The sequence below is a fragment of the Schistocerca piceifrons genome, chromosome X (assembly GCF_021461385.2).
Source record: "Schistocerca piceifrons isolate TAMUIC-IGC-003096 chromosome X, iqSchPice1.1, whole genome shotgun sequence".
Classification (NCBI taxonomy): Eukaryota; Metazoa; Arthropoda; class Insecta; order Orthoptera; family Acrididae; genus Schistocerca; species Schistocerca piceifrons.
The window spans coordinates 91,496,529-91,517,901 of NC_060149.1; the positions used below are offsets into that span (position 1 = coordinate 91,496,529).

Here is a 21,373-nt window from a genome sequence, read left to right on the forward strand (position 1 = left end):
TACCACATTTTGGGGCCACTGTGCAGTGGGATGACATATGCCCAAAGTGTAGGCACCGTAAGCATCTCATGGGCAGTGCAATATAAGGTTTCACATCACACCTGTACACCGTGGAAACCTTTTAGGATGTGTTGAATAAAATGTATGTCTCACCACTCAATATTAGGCTGTAGCTCCTCATGTAGTGTGTATGGTCTCAGTGGAAGACAATTTCTTTTTCTTTGACCATATTCAAAATCTTGAGTGGGGCAATGGTCACTGGTGTCACCCAGACGTTTTCATGCACGAAGAGCTGTAGAGCGCACAGCAGGCTTTAATCAATAGTAATTGACTGTGCATGTTTCCTGATGACTCCTAAATTTATCTTCAATATACTCCACAAAAATAATTGCTTTGTTGCAGTGAAAGTATCCTCTTCATGTGCGAAACATCTGCCCTGATGCAATCTACTCTGAAGAAGGGCTCTCCCCATGGGTGCCACCCAGCTGCAATGAAGGCCATTTGGCATCATGGCTGTTGCCGGGAGCCCTGATGACCTGGGAAGACGGGCATCTACTCCTTTGCATGCCTGAGGCGATAGCAGGTCAGGCATCAGCAGTGTGACTCCTGTGTTATCAGGAGGGCTTGACCAAAAGGGTGCAGAATGACTCCACCAAATCAGATTGGCTACCACGTTGGCTTTTACGCACAAAAAAAAAAAAAAAGTCTATACAAGTACTGTGTACAGATGATCCTTAACACTGCATGCAGTGCGCACTATTTACGTGTTCTTCCGCCAGTCAGTTCACAATACGGAAAAGTTCGGAAAATGAAGATCAAACTCAGAAGGGGAGTGCAAATTACTTCAGCCAAAAGGTAATGAAAAAGAATATTCGAAGAAAGAAAGGCAGAACCTAGCTCACAGCCAGGTCGACACCAAACACTGCCACGATGAGAAAGATCAAGAGAAGGAAAGATAGAGAACAGAGATTGCAGCACAGGAAAGGAAGTAGGTGCTGCAATAGCCTGAAGTAGGGGCTACTTCAGCTGTGGATTCTTTTCTGAGGATCAAAGGCACAAACCATGGATACCATTTTTAAATTGCAGGAAAGTGCTATAAGAAGACTATCTAGTAGTAGTAGTAGTGGTAGTAGTAGTAGGACTCACTGTGAATAATTGTTTAAGATACGGAGTATCCTTCCTGATCCAAGTCAGCACTATATTTATATCAACAAACAGTGTACAATAGGAACCAACCGAATGAGGCAGTGCAGTTAGGAAGACTATGACCTCATATCCTAGAGATAGGAATATGCTCTGTCCAGCCATCCTGATTTAGGTTTCCTGAGATTTTTTCCTAAATTATTTCAGGTAAATGCCAGGACGGGCCCTTCACCAAGGCACAGCTGACCACTTGCCTTTCCCCATACAGGGTGGCTACTCTAAACTCTGAAAAAAAAATATAAAAATAAATTAAAAATCCCTGAGAATTTGAGCGGAGGAAAATGGTGTCAAGAAGCTCCTGATAAATTAATAGTGATCAAGAGGGAGGGGGGGGGGGGGGAGGGATACATAATAATGACTTTTCTTTCCTCTCAACTGAGCTATATACCAGCCACAAGCAGTAGTCTAACCACAGTTTTAAACACTGATAACTTATATGGAATAATATCCATATATTTAATACAATTTGAGATATTAAGTATTTCAAAATCTGTGATTTATGGAACGCAATAAATTTCAATTTCAATGCTAGGTTAAAAATGGAGAATTTCCTGAGATTTCGTGAAAGTCTGGGGATTCTCCAAGGCTTTCCTGATTTTTCTAGGTAAAATTAATTCCCTGAGAACTCCAGGTTTTTCAGAAGAACTACTAACCTGTCATAAAAGCATACTTGTAAATTCTGTGTGTATGTATATTTTTGCTCTATTTGCACTGTACTGTGATTACAGATCTAGTATCATTTAAGACGACCCCTGGACCGATAAATAAATAGATATATGATTCTTATTAAAACCAGTTATTAAAGCACTTCTAATGTCACAAAATTTCAGTTCCTGCGAGGTTCACACAGCATCAACAATCTATGTTGCTCACTGTACTTTGTGGCAAATACTGGCATTAGGCACTATTATTATTATTATTATTATTATTATTATTATTATTATTATTATTTGGTCTTTGATCTCTCTCTTGCTCCAATTAGTCAAGACTGTCAGGGCAGTCCCTCTCATACTTGATTTAAATTATTGTTTAAAATGATTCAATCAGTATCAATGACCTCAGCGATTCAGCACTATCTCTAAAATCAAACAAAAACAGGTGCTTTGGCAACTTGTCTGAAGCATCAAATCCAGTGGGTCAATTGAACCTACCAATACTGGATGCTAGCTTTGACCCATGACATGATGAAGAAGAAGACAACGATGACATGGTGTGTGTGACATCACACATATGAAAAGAGAACTAGAATCAAACAACAACAACATTTATTTTGCTTCTGAAACATTTTAGAAAGTAAGGTTAAGGTGATGTTCCGATCCGTAGTGCACACTAAGGTTTAGCTTAAGTAGGCAGTTGGCACAGCCATCCAACGTGATGTCATGAGAATAATCATAATTCTTGTTATGGCACATGCACTCAGATGCCAGACATCACGGGATACCTCATTTTGCTCAATGTAGTGCAGCAACTCTATGTGGTATGGACCCAAGTCACTGGAAGTCCCCAGCAGAAATACTGAGCCATGCTGCCTCTACAGCAGTCCAAAATTGAAGAAGCGTTGCCAAACAATTGCGGCCCAGTGGCATAGCGCATTGTCATCGATAAGAATTGACATCATTGTTTGGGAACATTAAGTCTAGGAACGGCTGCAAATGGTCTCTAAGCAGCTGAACCCAATGGTTTCCAATCAATGTTCAGTTCAGGTGGAACAGAGGACCCCATTCATTTCCATGTAAAAACAGCCATACCATTATGGAGCCATCACCAACTCACTTTGTCAATGGCTTTGTGGGTTCTGTGCCAAGCTCTACCATCAGCTCTTACCATCTGACCAGCCCACCGTTTTCATCATCTATGGTCCAACCAATATGGTAATGAGCCCAGGACAGGCCCTGCAGGCAATATAATGCTGTTAGTAAAGGCACTCGCATCGGTAGTCTGCTGTCTTTACACATTAACATCCAATTTTGCCACATTGTCCAGAAGGATACACTCACCATACATCGCATCTTGATTTCTGCAGCTGTTTCACAGTGCTGCTTGTCTGTTAGCACTGATAACTCTATGCAAACACCGCAGCTCTCTGTTGTTAAGTGAAGGCCATTGGCCACTGCACTGGTAAAAGGTAATTCTGAAATTTGGTATTCTCAGCACTCTCTTAACACTGTATCTGTTAGCATTCAATTTCCTAACAATTTCCAAAATGTAATGTCCCATACATCTGGCTCCAACTACCATTCTGCATTCATTCAATGTCTTAATTCCTGTTGTGCGGCCATAATCAAGTCTGAAACCACTCCACAAAAATCATCTGAGCACAAATGACAGCACCACCACTGTCCAATTATACCTTGTGTTCGCAAAAGTACTGCCATCTGTATATGTGCATATCGTTATCCCATGACTTTTGCCACCTCAGCCAATTTTATGCATATTGAATATCAATGAATTGTTTGTCCACTATTTTGTTGATGTCGTGGGTCAAAGTGAACATGTGAGGTTGCTAGCATTAGTATTTTTCATCCAGTTGTATAAGAGGAAGGGGGCCGGGGCAGCAGTTACGGTCACTACAAAACCTAATGTGTGTGTATTTCATCTGCAGGACATTCCATACCTATTAGCGTGACATGCAGACTAGTTTCCAGCGATACAATTAGAATAATAAATCAACACTTTTCTTAAAGTCCAGAACAGGTGAACACTGACAGTTCTTCCCAAAAAAGCAATCACATGCACAAATGTGTAATAAGATAGTTAGATTATCTATTAGAGATAATTAGATTATACCTTTTCATAACAGATTTTACAAAAATGAATCTCATTTTGCCTGTTGGTGAAGACGACTTCAAATTTTGGTGACACTGAGTAAGTACAGGTAATAGCACTAAGTTTGTAATATACTAGAAACTGCACACAACTTTTGTAAATAATAATGAAATAGAATTTTTCTGTTTTAACAACATTCACAACATTTTAATAATACTATGGGTGTGACCAATATTTTAGTTTGGTGGTTCTTTAAATTTCCTTGCAACAACACAAGTAAATAGCAGCATACACTTCAATGTAGATGATTTGAAACATTTTCTAATAATAGAAAAATGAAACAAACATGAGGGAGGGAGCACATTTCAGCTAAACAAAACTTTCAACACTTCGCCACTGGAATCTCTGTTTAGCGAGCCAACAGGCACACAAGCAAGTTCCACTGCAGGGCAATAGTTGACAATGGTCTCCTGTCTATTATCTATAAGAAGATTGCTATTCAATAAATACTGTTTTGTGGTGAGCGAAGTGAAAGCTGTGTTCTATTTACATTAGGCCTATGGCATTTTTTTTTTTCATAATATTGACTGACGTAAAAAATTTATTCGCCTGACTTATTAGCGGATTCCATATCAAAATAATCTATGAGGCACTTTAACTTAACCTTAATGGCAGCACATGGGATAGCTTTCAAATTTTGGCAACTGATTTTGTTGAATTTTCCACCCAATCCATCCAAATAATTTTTTTCAGCAATAATATATTGTTGTGTGGGATAAGAGGCGCAAAGAAAGTTGTTTTATTTTAGATCTGGATAATATGGTGTGAACTTGGAAAAAAGGGTGTATTAGGCTAGAAATGAGAGAGGGGAAAAAAAGAAATATCACACAGGGCATGAAAACTGTAATATATGGGAAGTCTTCTAGTAACTGCTGCAGATCTATATGGGATGTACTATTTGACAGCTTAAGAAACGATAAAGTGGTGGATATCAAGTTGAGTGATACTAAACATACACCAACACCACAAAATTTTTAAATCTCTAAGTATACACACAACCAAGTTTTCACTGCAGATGAATGTCAGCTTCATACTTTCACTATTAAAAATTCAAAATACAAACTAAGGGCTGACTTACAAATAAATATGATATCTTGCATACAAATATCCAAACAGTAGGGCTCGAGCAAACAAAGTAGCTAAGATATGAACGAAACAGATGGAAATGACTACATAAAAGGCTTCATGAGTTGGCATCAGCATATCACCTTGCAGAAACACGAACACTAGTTCAAGAGTAAAAGCATCAATAAAGTAAATGCCACATTTTCTTTTCCATAAGAGTGTGTAAAATTTTAATAGGACATAAGAGAGGATGCTCCACTGAACAATTTAAGGAACAAAACCTAGGGTCAGAGAAGGCAGCTTAAGAAGGTAACAGGAATAAAATCAAATTATTGTGTACTTTTTTATTTACATTAGTTGCAGTTAACTGCAAATACCACCCTTGACACAATGAATGTATCATTTGTACTATATCTTACAAAATGAGCTGAAACTGATGGCCATCAACCACAATGCAAGCACGACATCAGCAAACAAGATTCTGACCCACCTTAACGAATACTCCTGGTGTGTTTTGAGTCACGTCACAAGCAGGTGCAATTCTGGCAACTAGTTCCTTCTACGTATCCACTGGGGTCTCATACACAAGTGACTTTAGATATCCCAATGGGAAATAATCAAGGGAATTCAGGTCAAGTGACCTTGCGTAGGATCTCCCCTTCCAATACAGCAAATAGGAAATACAGCATTGAGATGGCTAAAAATGTCCATGCTGAAGTGAGGTGGTGCATCGTCATGTTGATCCATAGCACCTTTTGTCGTGGAACAATGTAAATATGATACAACACAGCCACCTTATTGACAGCAAATTAAACAGAACCAGCATCACGACTTTCTAGTAATCAGGCTCATCCTCCTAGTTTCCTTGTAGAAAATAAAGAATGTACATGTAAATAAACAGCATAGTACATGCAAACTTGTACGAATTTTAGTTGTAAATATGCTGGAGAACAGTAATGCTAGACAAAGTGGTAGACAAGTTTACTTCCAATCTCCTTATGCTGGCTTCTCTGACCCCAGGTTCCCTACCTCAAACCGTTCAGTGGAGCATTCTCTATGGGGTCAACAGAAGCATCCGATCCAACGCGTCGGCTTTGACCCGTGACGTAAGGGTGTTGTCGTGTGTGACGTCGTGACGGCGCGGAGTTTGGTTTCAGTGTGGCTGTCTCCAGTTCTGTTTTCTCTTATTTTATTTACTTTTCTGATCTGTTCGTTCTATCTCGTGAGATTTTTTTTAAATTTAAAAACACTTATTACTTATTTTAATTATCTGTTTCCTCGAATTTCTGTTTTAGTTTCTTATATTTATCTTTCTGATCTGTTCGTTCTATCCCGTGAGATTTTTTTTTTTTTTTAAAGACAAAAAACACTAATCAGCTACTGAAGCATCTTTATCTTCTATGGGTTGCAGGGGTTACGACCCCTGGGGAGGTGGGTGGGTATTCATGCATGGCTGTCTTCACTTACACGTTGTAGCTATGCAAGGCGTCTAAATTTGTTTATATTTAGTTTGCCCCCCACCCAAAACACCCCATTTCCCGCGCTTGTCCCGTTAGTGTCATTAGGCTTCTTGTGGAAAGTGTGTGTGTTGGTTTTTGTTTCCGCCATATTTGTGACGTCATGGGTCAAAGCAGACGGGTGGGATCGGACGCTTCCGTATTTCCCTCTATGTCCTGTTACATTTTTGCACACACTTACAGAAACACCTTATGTATTTTATATCTCTTATACCAATAAAATATATGATTAGTTGATTTAAAAATTGGTGTTTAGATTTGAAATATTCACCATCCCCATTGAAAACTGCCCCCACGGGATTTCAAGTAAAATAGGCTTCAGCTAAAGTTTAAGACTTCACGTTTGGTTTATTAGTACACACTGTGATAAAACTTTATTATCTGTCCCACATACTATGTCCTACTGCAACTAATGATTAGAATAAAGTACGTCTCATACAAAAATCTGTAACCTAAAATTTGCTGAAATGCACACCCCCACTCATAATTACAAGTCTTTTCATAAATATTAACTGGTATCGAAAAAACAAAGATGCGTATATCAACTATCATCTTCACTGTTTTATGAGGTAGAGTGCCCACTATTTGCTCTAAATTAACGTAAGATATTTCATTTTCATCAATTTTAAGATTTTGGCACCTTTAAGGCACATCACCTTAATTTCACTATCATCTTCAACATTATCTTGATATACAACAATAATTTTTTGTCTTTTTTCTGCTCTCCTCCTCATACTTCATAAAAATGTGGGTCTTGCTGAGCATCACTTTCAACAGCTAGTTCCCACCATTTAAATTTTAGGGTGCTTTTTGTTTTGGTGGATAAATCTGACCATAAAACCATAAACTTTTCTAGTGAATTGACACACAATGAAACTCAAAAGACTGGAAACTATACGAACTACAAAATGTTTTGTTGGGTGCACTTTTATCACTTGTAAAATCTCCCATTTTTTTAAATAGATTTCACAAAATTCTGACACTTTATCATTGGTACAAACAGGATTGCTGTTCCTTGAAATAGATTTCCTTGTGCATTAGAGTTAATATTTCTGTTGTATGATCCTGTTCTGTAAACATAAAATTTAGTAGGCAGACATAATTTTAAGGCACCTTAAACATCACATGTAGTTTAAGTGTATTAAGATAGTTGAAGACATTGTTTTATAGTGTTTCTTACATAAACTATTATGGTCTTCTTAATTTGTCTTGGTTTCTAGCTGTAATACAACTTTCATCAGCACACTTCAGTTACCCTTCACGTTCCTACAAATTTTATTTATTAAACTGCTGTTTCAATTTGATGGGTGTGACTTTTTCACTGCTTTAAACTGATTTATAAGTTATTTCATGTCAATAAATGTATTCCTTCCACATCAAGAATGGTTTTCACCATTTTCGCCTAGAAAATTATATTACTCCTTCAGTTACTTACAATGCATTACTTTTCTTACAGGTGTGGCAAATAAGTAGTAGCTATTTAACTACATTAATCTACAAAAAAGATGATTCACTCCTTTTAAAAAAGTATTTTTATCACAAACGTCCCAATTCTCCAGCGATTGTTTTCTCGAAAACAACAATGTAAAATTCACTTGGAGGGGAACATTAATTATTACCATCACTTAATTATGAAATTTCTTACAGCTGTGTTCCCTTAGATTACGAATTTCCCTATTAAACTTTATCAATTCTCCACATTTCTAAAATAATTTTGTATTTCAGTAAATACTAAAACACATCCTTTCCCTTATGTCTTATTTTCGTAATCAGCTACAAAATTTATGTTCTCAGTTTCAGGCCCACTCATCCATAGAATGACACATATACTGTGAACAGAACATCAACCTTTGAATTTTGTAAAAGTTTTTGTAGTAACAAAGATATCATGAACAGGTATGGGTGCAATACACACGACCAGGACATGGAAACTACCCACCTGATTAAAATAATTAAACAGGTTATATCCAAGTGGCTAAAAAGCCAGACCAAAGGCGCATGAGGCAGCTACTTTATGCCAAATTGAAATTTTCACTCCAAAAATGTATACAACAACGTTTCAAAAAAATATTAACTTTTTCTTCTTACTCAGTTGAAACAAAGGGGACTAGTGTAGCAGGGGATACAACCCGTCGGCTTTGGACACTGACGTCACAAGTCGCCAATCGAGAAGCGATTCTTCTTAGTGTTGTAGCTCCCTTCAGTGGCTGATAAGTGTTTTTTGGCTTTTTTAAAAAAAAATCTCACGAGATAGAATAAACAGATCCACTTTATTAAGCAATCAGTAAAAAAACGAAACTGAAACATAACAGCAAAAGCGAAAACGGTAAACTGCTATCTGGCGACTTGTGACGTCATTGTCCAAAGCCGACGGGTTGTATCCCCTGCTGCACTAGACCCGAAAAAAGAGCAGGAGTCAACTGAATTTAGTGATTCTCTCCTGCCACCCTGGAAACTTATCTGTTTTTAAATTATCTACTACAATCTTTTTACTTAGCTAACACACAGAACAGGAGTCCATTTAATTGTTTTCCCCTGCTCATAAATGAAATTTTAAAATCGATAATTATGTCATAAACACTACAAGGTGGAGTGGGGTGGGGTGGGTGGGGGAGGAGTGGTGGTTTTCAAAAAAGGGGAATGGAAAGAGGTATAAACAGAAGGGTTGTAAGTTACACTAATCACATTTTTTAGTCTATCACCACCACTAGCTCTATTGATAACATAAGTAATTCAACAGCAAAGTAATGGCTTCCAGTTGTGCCACAACATATGAAAAAAAAGAAAGATCCTCAAGGGCTATCTCAGTTGGGTACATCTACTGGCAACCTAGTGAGCACTTACTGAAGGAGAGCACATGACAAATTTATTTTTTTCACTCCTGCTCCAGTGCCACCAGCGTTATTAATGCTGATTACTATATAAAATTTATCTGGAAGGAAAAACATGATGATTCCTTGAGAGGGTAAAGACAATAGCCACTGTGTTCAAGACCATCACTGCAACCAGATATATAATGTGATACTTAACTAGCACACTGAGAAGTAGAGAGCTACAAACAATGTTAGTTGTAATTTTCTTCCCTCCCCTTCACAAGATCTTAAAACGCATGGGCCTCCAGAGAGGAAAAGGTGGTTTGCTGCAATCCTGGTATGGGAAATGAACTTCTTCACATCAATTTCCACAAGACACTTCCTTGCACAAAGCCCATACAATCTTGAAGTTATGTAATTGAACTGCCCTGGTGTTTTTTTTTTTTTTGTGTGTAATCATATACATCTAGCAATACACATAAAATTACTAGTTAGATTTGTCCATCACCTAAGACAGGTTTTCTGAATGTGCCTTGCAATTTCAGTTTAAACAACAAAAAGTACACAAAATATTGCAGTAACAAAGATGACAGGCTTCACTACAGACCGATCTGTTACCACAGCCTTTATTTCACATCCATGTTCATATTTGTTGGATTCGTCAACTTGCTGCTAAATTTTTGTCTATCATAACCTAGACATCAGTCCAAACAATAGATCACTGTCATCAACACATCCTAGGTTTCAGAGGAGGAATGGCTTGGGGGAGGGGGGGGGGGGGGCACTATCACACTAGTCCTCAGAGTCTATAGAGTTTTAAATGTTGTGTGTAATTTGTGTGTGAACAACAGCATGAAATGCCAATGTCTAAAGGAAGCAAAATTTTCAATGGTTGTCTCATTATGATGTGTTTATGGGCAGCTCATCACCCTCCACATAACTGGGAGTACAAACAATTCTAAAATATGCTTGTCACTGGTGTAAATCTCACATGGATTGCAATCATCGTTTTAAAAATAAATCGCTCTTGCAACTATTGCTGAGTATTCAATAAAAAACTGTCAGACTGTGGTAGTAGATCTCAGTCTACAGTCCATCCCCAAAGCTAAAGCATGTGACAGAGAGAGTACTGGACTGTGTGTCTAGTGAATCACCAATTGTGTTCTTTCTCAACATTACTGCATCTTCATAAACGATAAAAATGTTTCACATTCTGAGAACAGATTTTCCATGTGGAACCTCAAACGATGTTCCTGTCTGATGCTCCAGTCTATTTCCTCGTGGAGAATGGTATGTTACAATTTTATAGCTATAAAATGATGGGAAAAATCTAAAATTACAAATATGTATTAAACGAAAACTGCAAATCTGAATCAGTTAAAACAAAACAGCAAGGTCTATTTAACAATATTTCGACGTCAAGTTGGGAACACAGGAAACCATAACTAAAAGATACACAACAGAATTCCACAGTTCTATTCTTTGTCTGTAAAAGAAGTTTTCGAATGTGTTGTGTTCCTTCTGCTTTATCACCAAAGATTAGAGGAAGTCAAACTGTACGCATATAAACATATCTTCATTATCTACTTGGCTCCAGAGAAAAAAATTTAACATTCAAACACACTATTTCAGCCGATCACAAATCAGCATGCAAAAAGCGGCGAGTACATGCAGTCCCTTCCTCTTTTTAAGTTTCGCCGAGTTGGCCTCCAACTTAACATACTCCTCGTCGATGCCGTAATAAAGCAAGACTGCAATGTTTTATTAATTTACTGACTACTACTGTTGGTAGACTTTATAAATAATCATCACACACCTGTGGGAGGTCACTTATCTCCGCCGAAAACAATGATCGCCGCTTTAGCCGCATTGTGGTTGTCAAATTATTCACACGCTAAACCAAGCTACTCGAATACTTAAAGCTGCACTGCAGAACACAAAGTTAATTCTGTATGTAAAAATCTTTCAAGATCGAAACGTCCTAAAAATCAAACACCGTAAAACAATGCACATTATGCTACAAAACAAACTTCACCACTACGCCGCAGTTGACAATAGCTTTCGGTTATTCACATCAAAAGTGGCGGGAAGCTACAAGGACAAGCGTGCCTTTGGTCAGAGATCTTTTATAGATTTTTCTTTTGTTCCGCATAAAATACAATAGCCACTATTTTTTTAAAAATGACCAGTATATCAAAATAATATTTAACCTTCGCTAGACATACTTTGAGAAAGTATGTCCACACAATACGTCTTTCCACGTCCGCAACTGTAGACGCACTGGAATAAAAGGTGATGTATAAATTTTTTTGGAAAAAACGCATATACGCATAGGCGTTCTCTTCCCCATCACGTCGTAAACAGTCTGCTGTTGACTCCCTTCTATGCTTGGGAACTTGTCATGCGTTTATTGCAATGAAAAGGCGACAGAAAAAGAAAATGCAATAGCAATTACGTGTAAAGGAGTACTATCTAAAAAACGAAGGTATGAGAAACACGAAGTGACGATAACACAGCGATGAGGCTGGCAATACATATCGTTAGCTAGTAACTGGAGACTTATATACCAGTTTCAGCTACTTATTTTGCATTGCAGAACAACGCATTTCAGTGATTATTCCTGAAACTGAGAAATTCGTATGGGAGGTTGTTAGTCGTTCTGTGAACGTTAATTAACCTTCAACGAGTTGTGCATATATGTTTCACATCCCCCCCTAAACCACTGGACTGATTTCAATCAAACTTGGTACACATTATCGTGCTGTCTGTAATCAATCGCTGTGGGGGTTCACGCCATACCTATCAAAGGGATGGGGTTGAGGGGGGAAAAAGTAGTGTAGCTTACGACGCGCAAGTAGCTACACTATATTCATCCAGTCTTTGAGAATGGGAGCACTCAGTAACGTGCAAACAAAAGAAACTTTTTCTCTCTGACAACCCCCACATAACGATGAAAGGAAAAAAAGTTAATCGCTCACTACATTTTTTGATGTTCATGCAGTAAAACTGGTACATGAAGCACGACATTTTAATTTATTTCTTCTTCCTTACTGACTCCATTCACGACATATTTTACAGACAGCATTCACATATACCACTGACGGTAGTTATATCACTGTAAGACACATAGTTCAAGAGATATGACATCATAAACGCTAAGATGAGTAGAAAACTGCTGCATCATGCATGACGTTTAAATTTATTACATCTTTGCTACTAACTCTATTCGCAACTCAGTTCGCAGACAGTATCCACGTTTTCTGCTGAATGTACCTATAAAATACGTAGTTCTACAACACGTAGTTCAGGAGATATTGTGTTAAATACAGAGGGATTTCCGGACTGCGTGCCTGTGAACTACCCTCTCAGGTGTGCAGCTGGATTCACGATTTCTTGTCAGAAAGATCACAATTAGCAGTAACTGACGGAAAGACATCGAGCAAAATAGAAGTAATATCTGGCGTTCCCCAAGGAAGTGTTATAGACCCTCTACTGTTCCTAATGTACATAAACGATAGAGGAGACAATCTGAGTAGCACTCTTACATCCTTTGCAGATGTTGCTGCTTGTACGTCCTCTTCTGGAGTACTGCTGTGCAGTGTGGGATCCGCATCAGATAGACACAGAGGACATCGAAAAAGTTCAAAGAAAGACAGCTCGTTTTGTACTATCGCGAAATAAAGGAGAGAGCGCCACAGATATGATGTGTGAATTAGGGTGGCAATCATTAAAACAAAGGCGTTTTCGGTTACGGCAGGATCTTCTCATGAAATTTCAATCACCAACTTTCTCCTCAAGTGTGAAAATATTTCGTTGACGCCCACCTGCCTGGGGAGGAATGATCAGTATAATAAAATAACAGAAATCAGAGCTTGCAAAGAAAGTTTTAAGTCTTTGTTTTTCCTGCACACTATTCGAGAGTGGAATGGTAGGGAAATAGCTTGAAGGTGGGTCGGTGAACTCTCTGCCAGGCACTTAATTGTGAACTGTCGAGTTATCATGTAGATGTAGATGTAGATGCACGAAAAACTACCACATCATGCGTGACGTTATACTTTATTACTTCTTTGCTACTGACTCTGTTCGCAACACATTTTGCAGACAGTATCCACATATGCTGCTTAATGTATCTACAGAAATATGTCACTAAACGACACATAGTTCAGGAGATATGACGTCATAAACACCGAGCTGTGTGAAAATTTTGCACGTCATGCATGACGTTTTAATTTATTGGTTCTTTACTACTAACTCTATTCACAACACTTTTCGGAGGCAGTATTCTCATATAACACTGGATATACCTACAAAATTATATGATTTTACGACACATAGTTCAGAATATACGACGTCATAAACATTGAGCTGCAAGAAACCGAAACTGCAGGACGAATTTCGATCCAGAAAAGCTCCTCCTGAACCCCTTAATCCATTTAAACCAAACTTGGCGCACGTATTGCTTTCTGTCAGGAAAGCAATACTGTCAGGTAAGAACCAGTAACTTCCTACTGAGGTGGGGTGATAACTTCTGTAGAGAATGGAGGAGGAAAAGGGGGAAAGACAGAGAGGGGCTGAAGGGGTTGGACACAGATAGCTGGAGGAAGAGGTGGACAGCGGGAGGGGGAGGGGGGAATGGATAGAAAGGGAAGAGGAGGAGATGGCAGACAGAGGGGAGGAGATAGATAAAGAAAGAAAAGAGGAGGAGGTGGACAGAGAGATGAGGGAGGAGGGGATGAACAGTGGGAAGGGGGAGGAGGAGATGAATTAGGAGAGGAGGGAGGAGATGGACAGAGAGAGTGGGTGGAGCAGATAGACAGAGAGAGGGGGAGGAAGACATGGACAAAGAGAAAGGGTAGGAGTAGATGGACAGAGAGAAGAGGAGGAAGAGATGGACAGGGAGTGGCAGATGGAGGTAGTGGACAAAGAGATGGGTTGGAGAGGATTTGGACAGAGAGAGGGGGAGGGTGAAATAGACAGAGAAAGGGAAGAGGAGAAGATGAACATAAAGAGGGGCAGGAGGAGATGGGCAGAGAGAGAAGGGAGCAGAGATCACACGTGGGAAGAGGAGATAGACAGGGAGAGGGGGAGGAAGATGATGACAGAGTAATGGGGGCAGGAAGGAGATGGATAGAGAGAGGGGGAGGTGTGAATCGACTTAGAAGGGGAGGAGGATATGGACAGAGGGGGAAGGAGCAGATGAACAGAGGGTGGGGCAGAAGAAGATGAATAGAGAGAGGGGCAGGAGAAGATGGACAGGGAATAGGGTTTGGTGGAGGTGGACATATGGTGGAGGAGACGAACAGAGGAGGGAGAAGAGATGGGCAGAGAGAGAGAAGGTGGAGGAGATGAAGAGAGGAAACAGAAGGAAATTGACAAAAAGAGAGGGTAAGAGGAGTTGGACGTAGAGTGAGAGGAGAAGATGGACAGACAGAGGTGCAGAAGTAGATGAGCAGAGAGAGGGCCAGGAGATGGATAGGGAGTGGGGGTGGAGGAGATGCACACAGGAGGACAGGAGATGGACAAAGGGGGGTGGGAGATGGACAAAGAGAGAGGGGGAGGAGGACATGGACTGAGGGGGAAGGAGCAGATGGACATGTGGAGGAACAGATGGACAGAGGAAGGGGCAGGAAGAGGTGGAGAGAGAAATGAGCAGGAGGAGATGGAAAGGGAGTGAGTGGAGGTGGAAGTGGACAGAGACATGTGGTGGAGGAGATAGATAGAGGGAGCAGAAGATGTACAGAGAGAGAGAGGGAGGGAGAAGGAGATTGAGAGAGGATGGAGAGGAGGAGATTGAGCAACAGAGAGGGAGGAGGGGATAGACTTGGTGTGGTGGAGGAGACGGGCAGAGAGGGAAGTTGCAGATGGACAGAGGTGGGAGGAACAAATGGACAGAGGGAGGGCAGGTGGAGATGGACAGGGGGAGAGACAGGAGCAGATGGACAGAGAGCGCGAGGTGGAGGAAGTGAACAGAGAGAGAGGGTGGAGAAGAAGGACTGGGGGGGGGGGAGGGGGAAAGGAGAGGGACTAATAGAAGAAGGGATAAGTAAATACTTGGGCAATACTGGGTGAGTGCATCTGTAAACACACATGAAGACCAATAGCCTGTCGTCTGCTAAAATGCACAAAGATTCCCAACAAAGGCAGGAAGCAATGCACTTTACCCATGACCTCTGTTCCCAGGAAATTACACATGCACAAATGAGTACACGTAATTTCGCTGTCGGAAATTTATGCGCATGCCCAAAGTTGAATAGAAAAATGGCATAATGTGAACACTCCTTAAAGGGTGAATTCGTAAATGCATCCTCCGATTGTAAGTGTGACACATATACAATTAGAGTACTAGATACAATTGACAGCAAGCCACTTGTTTGTTTGATAACAGATAATTCAGTTCGTTAAGTAAGATCGATGACCGTCATTCCTTTTAAAATTTTATATCTTCATGAGCTGTGGTATCATACGACTATGTGATCAAAAGTATCCAAAAACCTGGCTGAAAATTACTTACAAAATCGTGGCACCTTCCATCGGTAATGCTGGAATTTAATATGGTGTTGGCCCACCCTTAGCCCTGATGACAGCTTCCACTCTTGCAGGCATTCGTTCAATCAGGTGCTGGAAGGTTTCTTGGGGAATTGCAGCCCATTCTTCACAGAGTGCTGGATAGAGATGTCGGTCGTTGAGGCCTGGCATGAAGTCGGAGGTCCAAAACATCCCAAAGGTGATCTGTAGGATTCAGGCCAGGATTCTGTGCAGGCCAGTTCATTACCAGGATGTTGTTGTGTAACTACTCCACCGCAGGCCATGCATTATGAAAAAGTGCTCGATTGTGTTGAAAGATGCAATCGCCATCCCCGAATTGCTCTTCAACAGTGGGAAACAAGAAGGTGCTTAAAACAGCAATGCAGGCCTGTGCAGTGATAGTGCCACTCAAAACAACAAGGGGTGCAAGCCCCTTCCATGAAAAACACGACCACATCATAACACCGCCGCCTCCGAATTTTAATGTTGGCACCACACACGCTGGCACATGACATTCACCGGCATTCACTATACCCATACCCTGCCATCGGATCGCCACATTGTGTACCGTGATTCGTCACGCCACGCAACGTTTTTCCACTTTTCAATCGTCCAATATTTACCCTCCTTACACAAAGCGAGGTGTCGCTTGGCAATTACCGGCGTGATGAGTGGCTTATGAGCAGCCGCTCGATCATGAAATCAAAGTTTTCTCAACTACCGCCTAAATGTCATAGTACTTGCAGTGGATCCTGATGCAGTTTAGAACTCCTGTGTGATGGTCTGGATAGCTGTCTGCCTGTTACACATTACGACCCTCTTCAACTGTCGGTAGTCTCTGTCAGTTAACAGACGAGGTCGGCCTGTACGCTTTTGTGGTGTACGTGTCCCTTCACGTTTCCACTTCACTATCAGATCGGAAACAGTGGGCTTAGGAATGTTTAGGAGTTTGGAAATGTCGCTTACAGGCGTATGACACAAGTGACACCTAATCACCTGACCATGTTCGAAGTCCGTGAGTTCCGCGGAGCGCCCTATTCTGCTCTCTCACGCTGTCTAATGACTACTGAGGTCGCTGATTGGAGTACCTGGCAGTAGATGGCAGCACAATGCACCTAATATGAAAAGCGTGTCCAGATACTTTTGATCACATAGTGTATGTACTTTTTGTTGTATTTCCAAGAACTGGCACAATATATAATGTTAGACAGTGACGCAGTCACGAATGTTCCTTAAAAAATCCATTCTTCCTTTCTCATACTGCTTGCACTGAAATAGAATGTGATTTACATCATAAGTTGTGACGTCATCACATTGACAACACGTAAGTGGACGGGGAAAGATCCATGATTAAGACGCATTCTCACAATGATCAGCCGGCCGCTGTGGCCGAGCGGTTCTAAGCGCTACAGTCAGGAACCGCGGGACCGCTACGGCCGCAGGTTCGAATCCTGCCTCGGGCATGGATGTGTGTGATGCCCTTAGGTCAGTTAGGTTTAAGTAGTTCTAAGTTCTAGGGGACTGATGACCTCAGAAGTTAAGTCCCACAGTGCTCAGAGCCATTTTAACCAGAGCCACAATGATCGATGTAATTTTCCTTGAGTGTTAGGATTTTGCAAATCATGGCTGCCTTCGTATGAATGGCTGTAAACCTGCGTAGGTTTTACCCCATTCTTCCTGCCACGAGAGGATCATTTGTAGTTTTGTGTGCAAGAGGTAGCCTGTGTATGGGAGTCTTACGTGCATTGGTCTTCTGCTGCTAATCGCATCTCTTGTTAATTGATCTGATTTGTCATTACACTGAATGCTTTAATGAGATTTAGTCCAAACGAATTCAATAATGTGAACAGTCTTTTTTGCTTGAAAGTAATGATCTACTAGATCTAGTTGTATTTACAAGTTTCTTTGTTCCGATACTTAATCGATTTCAGAACATTTTGTGGTAAATAATTATTACTGCTTTGGGGATTTTGATAGAGTTTGCGTATTGCACCGCCTGCCGAACAGTGAATGTCTCAGCAAGGAATATGCACGCATCGCCTGATAGTTGAAATTTTCTTTCTTCCGCAGTTTGCGGACAGAAGAAATCGTATCCCATAAAAGATTCCGTGTCAATTTTTGAATCGTTTGTGTAGATTTGAGTATATTCTACCCGCTTCTCTGCTACCAAGTACAGCCTAGATGAAATCTGCCCATATCCTTACCATTGCTGGAACTGTCACATATGTTACAGGAATAAATTCAAAAGACATGTGATAATCATATGGGAATATCGGAAGGACTTCGATAAATTTTAGGAATTTCCATTGTTCATACCTTTAGTAGAGGAAGGAGAAAAAGCACTTTTTTCCTGCGTTTGTTTCTGTTATACCCGTTTTGAGCGACCGTTAAACACTTCTTGATCAATCTTTGTAAAATACAACGATTGCACAGTATTGTCCTGCGGGCATGTAAAGGCATTTATGTTGCTTCCAGAAAAGCGTAACTCCAAGGCAGACACGTAGGCTTTTGTACTGACATGTTCTACACCCTTGAAGACCTCCTCACTACGGATCAATTGGAATGAAAGAAAATCTAATCTAATCTAATCAAAGCTTGTCCAGCAGTGCTTGGTACGCTTTAGCAGCATTCTGATAGACCATGCATCCATAATCTGTACGTAAAAGTATCACTGCAAGGTATAAAGTAGCAAGAATGTTGGGGTGAGCTCCGTACCACACTCTCGTCGCCGATCTGATAAGGCTCAATGCCATTTCGCATGCACTGACGATGGTATGAATATGAGGTCACCAACTCATACTGGAATGAAAGAGAACGCCAAGAAATTTAGCCTGAGCTTTTATATGTGTTTTTACAAGCAGCACACCCGTGGCCAAGGGGTAGCGTCTTTGCATCAGAGTCAAAACGTCCTCGGTCCCGGGTTAGAAACCAGGCACCGCTTAAACTTTGATCAATAACCAGCACTGGCAGCCAAAGACTTGAAGCATAAGAAGTCATCCTCATTCTGCTAACGGCCTTGTCAAGAGGGCGAAGGAGTGGACAGGGGAACCTACTGCATTAAAGACAAATGTGTCTGTAATTGAAAAAGTGTCATGATGATCTCTCCATTGGCAAAGGATTACTGAATAGTTCCCCATTCGGATCTCCGAAAGGGAACAGCCAAGAGGCAGGTGACCACAGGAAAAAGATTGAATAATCAACGAAAGGATAATGTTCTACGAGTCAGGGCGTAGGATGTCAGAAGCTTGAATGTGGTAGGAAAGCTAGAAAATCTGGAAAGGGAAATGCAAAGGCTCAAGCTAGATATAGTAGGGGCCAGTGAAGTAAAATGGAAAGAAGACAAGGATTTCTGGTCAGATGAGTATAGGGTAATATCAACAGCAGCAAAAAAATGGTATAACGGGAGTAGGATTCGTTATGAATAGGAAGGTAGGGCAGAGAGTGTGTTACTGTGAACAGTTCAGTGATAGGGTTATTCTTATAAGAATTGACAGAAATCTAACACCGACAACAATAGTTCAGGTATACATGCTGACATCGCAAGCTGAAGATGAAGAGATGGAGACAATATATAAGGATATTGAAAGAGTAATACCATACCAAAGGGAGATGAAAATGTAATAGACATGGGAGACTGGAATGCAGTTCTAGGGGTAGGAGTAGAAGAAAAGGTTACAGGAGAATATGGGCTTGGGACAAGGAATGAGAGAGGAGAAAGACTAATTGAGTTCTGTAATAAATTTCAGCTAGTAATAGCGAATACTCTGTTCAAGAATCACAAGAGGGGCAGGTATACTTGGAAAAGGCCAGATGATACAGGAAGATTTCACTTAGATTACACCATGATCAGACAGAGATTCCAAAATCAGATACTGGATTGTAAGGTGTACCCAGGAGCAGATATAGATTCAGATCACAATGTAGTAGTGATGAAGAGTAGAATGAAGTTTAAGAGATTATTCAGGAAGAATCAATATGGAAAGAAGTGGGATATGGAAGTACTAAGAAGTGACGAGATATGCTTGAAGTTCTCTAAGGCTAAAGATACAGCAATAAAGAATAGTCCAGTAGGCAGTACAGTTGAATACGAATGGACATCTCTAAAAAGGGCAATCACAGAAGCTGGAAAAAATAACATAGATACAAAGAAGGTAACTGTAAAGAAACCATGGGTAACAGAAGAAATACTTCAGCTGATCAATGAAAAAAGGAAGTGCAAAAATGTCCAGGGAAATTCAGGAATACAGAAGTACAAGTCGCTGAGGAATGAAATAAATAGGAGGTGCAGGAAAGCTAAGACGAAATAGCTGCATGAAAAATGTGAAGAAATCGAAAAAGAAAGTCGGAAGGACTGCCTCAGCATATAGAAAAGCCAAAACAACAACCTTCCGTGAAATTAAAAGCAAGGGTGGTAAACATTAAGAGTGCAACCGGAATTCCACTGTTAAATGCAGAGGAGAGAGCGGATCGGTGGAAAAAGTACACTGACGGCCTCTATGAGGGGAAAGATTTGTCTGATGTGACAGAAGAAGAAACAGAGTCGATTTAGAAGAGCTAGGGATCCAGTATTACAATTTAAGAGGGCTTTCAAGGACTTACGAACAAGTAAGGCAGAAGGGATCGTTAACATTTCATCAGAATTTTTAAAATAATTAGGGGAAGAGGCAACAAAACGACTATTCACGTTGCTGGTAGAATGCATGAGTCTGGCGATATACCGTCTGACTTTTGGAAAAATATCATCCACATAATTCCGAAGACTGCAAGAGCTGACAAGTGCGAGAATGCCTAGTCAGCTTAACAGCTCATGCATCCAACTTGCTTCCAAGAATAATATACAGAAGAATGGAAAAGAAAATTGAGAATGTGTTAGATGACGATCAGTTTGGCTTTAGGAAAGCTAAAGGCATCAAGAGACGCAGTTCTGACGTTGCGGTTGATAATGGAAAGAAGACTACAGAAAAATCGAGACACGTTCATAGGATCTGTCGACCTAGAAAAAGCGTTCGTCAATATAAAATGATGCAAGACGTTCGAAATTTTGAGAAAAATAGGGTAAGTTATAGGGAGAGACGGGTAATATACAATGTGTACAAGATCCAAGAGGGGATAATAAGAGCGGACAACCAAAAACGAAATGCTCGGATTAAAAGGGGTGTAAGACAGGGATGTAGTCTGTCGCCCATACTCATAAATCTGTACATCGAAGAAGCTATGATGGAAATAAAAGAATGGTTCAGGAGTGGAATTAAAATTCAAGGCGAAAGGGTATCAATGATACGATTTGCTGGTGACATAGCTATCCTGAGTGAAAGTGAAGAAGAATTACATGATCTGTTGAATGGAATGGACAGTCTAATGAGTACAGAATATGTATTGAGAGTCAATCAAAAAACGACAAAAGTAATGAGAAGTAGCAGAAAT

General features: G+C 40.3%; 1 protein-coding gene across 1 annotated transcript in view; it reads right to left on the minus strand.

The window, feature by feature from the left end:
* The window catches only part of LOC124722011 (condensin complex subunit 2-like), a 199,260-nt gene extending 187,743 nt beyond the window's left edge, over positions 1–11,517 (minus strand). Inside the window, exon 1 of the mRNA XM_047247187.1 lies at positions 11,241–11,517. Coding sequence (XP_047103143.1) covers positions 11,241–11,294 — 54 coding nt within the window. The 5' untranslated portion in view covers positions 11,295–11,517. The remainder of the gene's footprint in view (positions 1–11,240) is intronic.
* Between the last annotated feature and the right edge of the window lie 9,856 nt (positions 11,518–21,373).